This window comes from Pyrus communis, chromosome 9 (assembly GCF_963583255.1).
Source record: "Pyrus communis chromosome 9, drPyrComm1.1, whole genome shotgun sequence".
NCBI classification, from domain to species: domain Eukaryota; kingdom Viridiplantae; phylum Streptophyta; class Magnoliopsida; order Rosales; family Rosaceae; genus Pyrus; species Pyrus communis.
In genome coordinates, this window is record NC_084811.1 from 11,864,101 (window position 1) to 11,873,650 (window position 9,550).

Here is a 9,550-nt window from a genome sequence, read left to right on the forward strand (position 1 = left end):
ATATGCCAATATATGTTGACATGTGTGCAACATAGTTTAGCTGGTGACAACAAGCCAATCAAGTGTTCGACGAAATGCCTCAGAGAATAAACTGATTTTTTTTTTTTTTTTTTTTTTTTGCGTACTCGCACTCTGTTTTTATAGAGAACATTTGTATTTAACACTGAGGCCCCTAAGGTTCAATCCTGGATTTGCCACTATTATCAAGTATGATTTTTTATTTATGACCGACTGTATTTTCTATATTATGGTAGAAACAATTATGTAGTTTTAAACTATGAGTTTTCAAAAATGGGGGTTAGTCAATTGAAATTTTTTTACTAGAAAAATGTTTATGATCCACTCACACTTCACCAGATAAATGTTTATCTAATTGTACTAATAAATAACCGAACTTACGGTTATAGTTAAACATCACTATTGCAAATACTGTTAGATTTACTACTGCTATATGCAGTGGCGGATCTAGGATTTTAACATCGGGTGGTCCTAATATAAAGATAAAAAAATTAGATGAAAATAACATTGAAACATTAAACGATCAACGACAACTTTTTATTCTTAATCTTAATATAGACAACAATTTGATGCAACCCTTTTTTCACCCTTTTTTTAGTAAGATCACTAATCCCTTACAATTGAGAAAAGTCACTTCTTAAATGCATTGAATGAATATAAATATCAAGTTAATCTTAAAATGTATGTGAAGGCTGAAGAAGAGAACGAAGAAGAGATGGTGGCCTTTGGTTGGGTGGGGTGGGAATATTAGGGAACGGGGATTTGGGACTAGGGAGTTAATTTGGGTAGAGTGGAATTGTTTGAAAATCGAACCCTTTATGTTTTGTGTTTTTTTTTTTTTTTTTTTTTTTTTTTTTTTATAATGAAAAATGGTGACGCTCTCAGCCTTCCACATGACCTAGGATGGTGTTCTCAAACAATACATCAATACTCACCGATTTACTTAATGCTCTACGTTACGTTGTGACCTAGGATGTCGTTTAAAAAGTAAATAGTCTTCTTCTTCTCTTCTTCTGGTTTGGCAGAAAGCTAGAAGCAGCCGCTGCTTTTCCCCTCCACCACTGCCCAAACTTGGCTGGCCCTTGGAAGTCCTCACAGCCAATTATCTGAGCTTCCAGGTGGTCCCGAGACCACCCAGGTCCCTCAATAGATCCGCCCCTGACTATATGCACTTAACTCATGTGACATGTAATAAAAGAGAAAAAACTTACAGAGTCTCCAAGGGGAGGTTATTTGTAGTTTGACCTTCCTTGCAAGATAATTTTAGTTATTTTAATAAATTGAGCTCCTTGGTTCTAATTGTCACACAGTTTTTAATCTTTACCTATGGCTTCGTCAATAATTTTGTGATGGCTGGCACATCTTGTTTGACGGCTAATCGGGTTAGGGTGTGTCAAACACGTTTGAATATTTGTTGGCCGCATCTAAGAATTGGATGAGTAGATTGCCCACGTACACATCTTCATGAGAATCAAACCGCTGTAATCCATCTTAAAATTAAGGTATGGATCGATGATGAGTAAGAGTGATAAGCTAGAGCACTCTTGCTCAAGAGGAGGCCGGTGGCAAGTTTTGGTGGTGGTGTTTAGTCTTCTCTCATTGAAAACTAAAACTCAATCTTTTCACTCTAAGGATGAGTAATCTTCACTATAAAAAAGAGTGCTCTCATTCTCTCACTTTTCTTTCTATTGGTTTAAGAAAATGCATGTGAGGATTGGATGTATATAACCAACCTTGAACTTTTCGAGGAAGTTTTCTATTCTCCAAAGGATGAGTTACCAGATGTAAAGGGATGAAATTTTTTTTCAAAAGGGAAAATGAGATTAAATCGAGTTTCAGGGAGCATAGCAAAAAATACGCGTTGCATAAACTCTTGGTGGGCGAAACGAAAACGATGCAAAACAAAAACGATCGGTCACTGCGAACAAAAACAATCGGTGTCGAATTTTTTAGGTCGACGTACTGAGGGCCCAATCCAACAACAGTGATACTATCCCCACTTTATCACCTAGGCAATCAGCCAGATGTGGGGTTTTATCACAAAGGGCCTTGGTGTTAATTAGAGTGGAGTAATTCCTTTTAAATTGCTTTTTCTCCTTCCCTCTTACCGATGTGGGACAAAGAAATTCCAACAATTGGTAATGGCAAAAGGATCGGTAGCGGACGGCGAAATGATTGGTAACGAACAGCAAAACTATCGGTAAAGGACAGTGAAATGATCGGTAACGGCTTTATATAGAGGTACTTTAAGGACAAAAAAATGTGACATAGGTAAACACGAACAATTTCACCATAATCTTCATTACGAATCAAGCAAGGATTAACTGCATACTTTTTAAGAATAAATAAACAAGGGAAAGAAAGAAAGAAAAAAACCCTAATTAACAAAATGTACGGCAACCAACATAAGTTATAACCACATCTCTACTTGAAATGGACTGTTATCGGATCATCCACGCATGCCCTCGACTCATCCATCGTTGTCAATGTCCCGGTCCAATTACCCGGTGAAAACCCGAACTCGACCCAGCAACAGAACACCCCAAACTCTAACCTACGCCTAGTCAAATACCACCGCGAAGTATTGACGTACCTATAATAACCTAGCATGCCAAACACGAATTTCACCGATCCACGGGCTCTCCCTTCGGAGATTTGATTGGCCACGTAATCGCCTACATAAGCGGACACCGTTTCGATCTTGAAGCTGTGAGCGGTCGAGGTTTTTGTATTTAAAGGCGAAGGAGGAGGAGGCACCGGCTTCGTTGTGAGCAAGACGTCTCTGCCGTTGTCGCCGGTGTCCGTTTTGTACGAGATGGTGACTTGCAGGCTGTCGAAGGAGATGGCAAGCACGCGATTAGGGTTCACCGAGACGACCGTCATGTCCCACGTGGCGGTTAACTCGGAGCCACTCGAGTTGAGTTTGCTCACGGTGGAAGAGTCGAGCCGTAAACAGGGCTCTGCGGGAGTCAACTTATATTGGTCGTGGAAAAACAGGATTCCCAGCACGTAGATAGGGATACAGACGATGATAGCTATGATGTGAACTTTTGGGCACTGTTTGAGGCGAGAACAAAGAGTGTAATTTTTCACTCGTGTAGCCATTTTATATCTTTGATTAATGATCAATTGACTAGGGTGCATCTATTTATGCGTTTTGATTTTTGAATTTTGAGAAGGAGAAGAGGAAGTGTTGGATTAGGCTATAGAATTAACCTATAAGGGAACCAAATTTGTAGGAGTTGTTCTTATCGGAAACGGTTTGTAACTCCTAATCTTTTTTTAATCCTTGGTTTTTTTTTTTTTTTTTTTTTTTCTGGTTATCCTTTTAATTTCCCGGAAGACATCACTTCTTCTTGGTGTGTTTTAGATAGAGGGATTGGGGTTTAGGCTATACAATCAAATAACATAACATCAGAGGCTCTCCGATTCATATCGAGGCCCTCTTAGATTTGATATCATACCTACACGTTGAAACAAAGTGTACACAGAGATTCTAATTCGATGGTTCCCCGCCATTTTATGCCTATTCCGGCCAATCTCGCCGAATTTGGGTCTCGACTCAAGAGGGAAAATTATTCCTCTCTTGATGGGCTTCCAGAGTATCTAAGTGGATATTCCATATTCCCAAGTTTCTCTTTTTTTGAAAAGTTTGAGAGTCAAGCCTTTTAATTCGAATTTTGAGTTGTATGTGAGAGATCTTTGTTCGTAGTGAAAACACAGAGGAAGTCGCAGGGTAGAGCAGCTAAGGTGTAGTGTGGATTGAAGACATTGAAATAAAAATCGGAGAAAAACCCTAAACCCGTTAATTTTAAGAATTATTTACCTTGGCTGTGATTTTTGTCAAGTGACGTTGGAAGTTGTTGGTTAATTTTAAATAGTTGGCAGATTTATTGTTGTTGTGGATTTTGAAAATATGAACTTCTATGTGGGAATTAAGTGTATGCAGATGCTTTACGATAACGGAAAGGAAGTGCAAAGAAAAAGGGCAGATTCTTCCCATTGTCATTTCATTTCATTTTGGGAATAACGCAAGTAGCTTACGTTGAAATTCTCTTATAGAAGGTGAGCTACAATTGGCTTGATCTGTTCACAAAGTACGTAAGCAGTTTAACTCGAAAATTAGATGCAACCATAAGACTAAATAAAATTAAATGATGTATCGGGTGTCCGAGTTCAAGACGTGCTATTATTATGATTCAGTCTAGATACAAAGTTAACCAAGATTGGTAAAGACTAGGCTATCAAGCGAGAGCTAGCTGGAGGTGAGTGGAAATTTGATTTCAAAAATGGTTTTCATTATATTCATATCTATATAAATGATTTTAAATATGATTATGATCATTCCTTTACTTGGTTTACTGTTGGAAACATGATGTAGCTGATGAATTTTTATAAAAACGATTCTTTGAGATACTGCTTTCACTACTAGGCATGATCATGTATTTGGTAATCGTTTTGGATTATGATCTTATACACTACTTCGTAGGCATGTACTCACATCATAGCGCCTTACTCGTACGGCCGTATACATTATTGTCATGACGTTCGTTAAATTTCAAACTCAACTATTATTTAGGGTTAGAGTCCCAACTTATTCATGTTTTGGGTTAGAATCCCAACTTATTCATGTTTTGGGTTAGAGTCCCAACTTATTCATGTTTTGGTTTATAGTCCGAACTATAAACCAAAACAGCAAGGTACATATCATTAGGTTCGCGTCATTAGGTTCGCAAGGTACATATCATTAGGTTCGCGTCCTAAACCGTATCGAGTAGGACTACTCCCTAAAGTGCTTTTTGTTTGTATGAATGTCCATTCATGATAGGATGAGAGTTTCAGATTTCTTAGCACCTTCACGTCTTCCGTTTTTGTTGTAAAACATATGCCATGCTCTGAACAACTTATCATGCAAGTAGCGGACGGTTGATAACCCATTCGATGTGGCCCTTAGGGGATGTTGTGTTAAAGTAATTATAATATTTTAAGCAGGTTTTAAATTTAGGCCAGAACCAAATTTCAAAGCAAACTCTACCGAATTTTTGGTAAATTATTCAAAGTTATTTTATTATTGTATCGGCAGCATGTTGTGGCTACGTCACATTCTGGGTGACGGCCATTACACTTTGATTTTGGTGTTCACCTAGACATCGGGGTCAGGGTGTGTCATTGATAATTGATTTTTATGCATCCTTAAAATAAACATGGGAATCCACCATTTCACATGACTAAGAGCCAGTTTGGAATTGCTATGACTTAAAACAAAAAAAAAAAAAAAAAGAAGTTTCTATTGTGTTTTAAGAATAATCAACTGCAAAATAAAACAGTTGATCGTTTGATAACTGTATTTCTAAAAGTGTTGTGACTTGTGAGTATGAAAAGCAATGTAAAAAGATTTGGCAAATTTTAATATAAAAGTGATACAATTGTATATAATGACAAAAATGGACCTGATAGTGTGGGCCCTGACTACGCCAACGATGGCAAGAACAATGGTTGTGATGATGGTGCAATAAAGGGGTGTGGTGGTTGGGTTGTAAAGGTAACAATAGTGGTAGAGGCAACGACAACGACGATGGTGACAGTTGTGGTTGTGATGGCAGTTATGTTTATGGTTGTGATGATGGCGGTGGCGACAAGGATGCAGTGGGAGTTGTGGTTATGGTGGTACTGGTGACAGGTATAGTAGTGGTGGTGATGGTGATGGGATTGTGGTGTGGTGGTGGTGGCAACAATGGTAGTGGTAATGGCAATGTGGTGTAAGAGGTTAGGGTTTTAAGTGGTATGTGGGGGTGATCATTTTGTTCTCCAAGAATAAAGTGTGTCTAGAAGAATAAATAATTTTTTTTTAAAATTAATGAGCATATTAAAAGAAAGTTTGATGGTAAGAATAGCATCAAAGGTGTAGAGAAAAATAAAGTTTGATTATTAACTTTTAAAAAATTAATTGATATACATTACAAGAAAGTTTGATGGTAATAATGTTATTTTTTAAAATAATGTGGTGTAAGAGATTAGGTTTTAAGTGTAATGATAATGTGGTGTAAGATGTTAAGGTTTTAACGTGCCCCTATCACATCACATGTTATATTGTGATAATTTGATGGTAAGAATAACATTATTATTTCCACATTTCTTTTGCTTGTCACACGACCAATTTTAATTCGAAATTTTGTCTTATCCTCTTTATGAAACCTTGGATTTCACTGCACACATCCGTCATGACGAAAACTTTTGCCGAAAACTATTGTGGATATAAAAACCTGGCTGTCCGAAATATTATTATAAAACGAAACCACAAATTTGCCAAGATTGAAAAGGTTATCCCTAAACAGGAAATGTTGACCATATAAAACAATAGGTAAATTACACTTTATATATATACATACATACAAACATATATACATATATACATATATACATATATATATATATTTATTTATTTATTTATTTACACGATGAGAGGTAAATCTCCGACAAAGCAAATATTTACAATTTTACATAATAAAAAATAAGGAAAATAATTTTCACACATCGTCTTTAGCTTCTTACACACTTATGTTTAATTTTGGATGTTGATTTTGTTTGATTTATTCAATTTAATGACTATAAATAAAGAAAAATGTGTGGAAAGCTAAAGAAGATGTGTGAAAATCACTTCCCATAAATCAAACAACATTAACATTATTTACAAGTTTATTTCTACCTGAAATTCTTGCCTTTGAAGGTTTGGCCAAACTGCCAATTGCTTGGAGCAACATGCCATGAGGTTGAGTATCTACCATCACTCGCTCTGACTCGGAAGGTCAATGACTCGCCAACCATCTTGGAGTCAGTTTCCCACTTCTGACCCCATAGCCGCTTCATCGTTGTCCATTTGAGCTTCTTGCTGCCCTTCACTTGCATTCCGGTCACATCCACGGCTCCTCCCACATTCCACACCAACACTTGGTTGAAATATGGATTCCCAGTTATTGTGAATTTAATTCCTCCTTTCTTCAGGCATGGAACCCTACGGTACATGACCGGAACAATGCCAGCCTTGTACTCGGCAATTTTGATGAACGAAGGTTTGGCTATATCAAAATGCTCACGTGGAGGGTTGCACCACCCTCCATTGTCACTTGGCTCGTTCCAATTGGGGGGGCAGTTGTTGGTCGCTGTGACTTGGATGTCCTGGCTTGCACCACTGAGGGTTGTCGACGCATTTGATTTCATAGCATGCTCCACAAGACAGCCCTTTGTTGAATAAAACCTCGCTCAACGCTGCTGTGTCCAGGCCATATCCTTCTTTTATCACATCCTCATCACCGCAAGCTCCTCCTGCACGTAGTCATCATCAAAATACTACTATCTTGTTCTAATTAATTTCCAAACAACCAAGTGAGATGAAAAAAAAAATGACTAGTTCGTGGTAATGAAGTGATTGGATCGTAAATAGTTGTCCTAGGAGCGTCCCACGGCTTGTATGAAACTGACATCGTGAATTTTTCGTCTTAATGGGTTGTACATTGTTATCGTAAATTTTTGGAAGGCAAGAATTTGAACTCTGCAAGTTCCATTCTTTATCTCTATTGCCTGCATAAAATACATGATCCTTTTGACGGCGATTGGATCAAAAGAAAAATTACAGAATCTACCTAGCTTCGAATATGGAAAATGTTTACATCTGTTTTTCTTAAAGCTCACTACAAGCAACTGATCACATCTTTAATACATAATCAAAGTGGGATCGAGTTGGAAATATAAATGATTGTCTAACTTTGCGTTTTGGCTAAAATATGGCCGCGATTTGAAATGTGGTCTCATGTCTATTACTTGAGAACCGAGATGTTCTGATTGTAATTTCTTTCTAGATTTTAATTTATCATCAATAGGAAGTGGGATTCAAACTAAAAACGTTTTCTACCATTGGGAACAATGTTTTAAAAGACGAAGGCAAAACCAAGACCTTCATAGATTACCTCGCCTAGGTAGGAGCATAAATTATTAATTTTTCATAAACCTCGATGCAGTGGCGAAGTTACGTGAGGGCGAGGAGTGGCGGCCGCCCCTCCCCTCACTGGAAATCAAGCACAGGAGCGGTGGTTCCGCCCCTCTGGTCTCGTCAAAAGTGATGAAATTCCATCTGGTTTTCTGGCCTTTTGGGTTTCCCTGCTCTATTGTATCACAGGCTGATCGCGGGCTCTCTTTTTTCCCAAAAAAAAAAAACCTAGGCCAAAGAAAGGAGGAACGAAGATATGCATTTTGTAGCTTCTGGAAATGGGGTTTTGGACCTTCTAGTTCTAACGAAGAAGAAGAGAAAGGAAGAAGAGTGAGACTTTCTCTCTCTCCCATCCCACCCCACGTGCCATTTCAGAATTACAATTTGTTTTTTTTAACTATTGGCCAATCAATTTGCGCCACATAACTTGCTATTGCTCATTTATATTACAATTTGTTTTGTTTTTTAATTATTGTCCAATTAATTTGACCACTCTTCCAATATTTTTTAAGCCACTTGTTTGACACTGTTATTTATCTTAAAATTCACTATAAATTTATACGAGTTTTAAAAAATAATTTATAAAATATTACGAACTCGTAATTATTTGTTTTTTTTTTCTTCTCTTACCATCAAATTCAACAAAGTAATAAAGAAAAATTGTCAATATTTTTATATATCATATGTTTTATAATCAATGTTTTTCGGATATTATATACTATATAATAAATAGACAATTATTTATACGGTATATAATAAATTTATTCAAATTTGCCTAAGTCCTTGCCTAAGTGTAAAGTCATGTCCACCGCCCAACTAGAGCTTAGCATCTTTTAAAACTTTGCTAATTATACAGTTAAGTAATATGACGATGCAAACGGTGCTAAATCATCCTTCAAATAATATTGTTGTTCAAACCCTCATTTGACTATTTAAGTAGTCAAAATCCTCTTTTGAATATTTCGGTTAGTGCAAATTCTTCTATGAATATTACGGGTAGTTCAAATAATCTTCTTGCAAATTCTGGACTTAGACCTCAAATGAATGTTCACATTTTTTTGAGACCCTAAACTTTTTAAATTTTGCCCCTCTTACCGAGAATTTCTGGTTTCGCCATTGCCTTGATGTAGGTGAGAAACTCTAACCTTAAATTTAAAATTACAAATTTGTTGTGAACTTGTGGAAGGTTGACGGGTGAGATTGGAGGTTGGCAGCGTTGTCTTGAGACTTGAAATTTTGATGTAAAGAAAGGTGGGAGAAGATAGAAGAGTTTTAGTTTATAAAAACTCTGCCCAAAACGATATCGATTTGGGTTTTGTTTGTTTTTTAAAATAAAAAAAAAATCAAACACCTCGGTGGCGCTTTAACAACACCTCAAGTGCTTAGGCGCGCCTCCTAATTCCTAAGTTAGTTTATAGCCCATTCCTGTTGGACATATATAGGGCCTCATTTGGCAGCTCGAACTGTATTTACTATTTCTGTCGGATAGGATAAATAGCCACCGGATAGTACTGACTAACTTAATCGGACGTTTGGTGCAATATCGGA

The 9,550-nt window shown here is 37.0% G+C and overlaps 1 protein-coding gene and 1 pseudogene across 1 annotated transcript; both read right to left on the minus strand.

Annotated features, from left to right (window-relative positions):
- Window positions 1-2,442: 2,442 nt before the first annotated feature.
- Window positions 2,443-3,123, minus strand: LOC137744385 (uncharacterized). The gene has a single exon (XM_068484214.1). It carries the CDS (start codon window positions 3,121-3,123, stop codon window positions 2,443-2,445), a length of 681 nt encoding a protein of 226 aa, XP_068340315.1.
- Window positions 3,124-6,671: 3,548 nt separating this feature from the next.
- Window positions 6,672-9,119, minus strand: LOC137744386 (expansin-A3-like; annotated as a pseudogene).
- Between the last annotated feature and the right edge of the window lie 431 nt (window positions 9,120-9,550).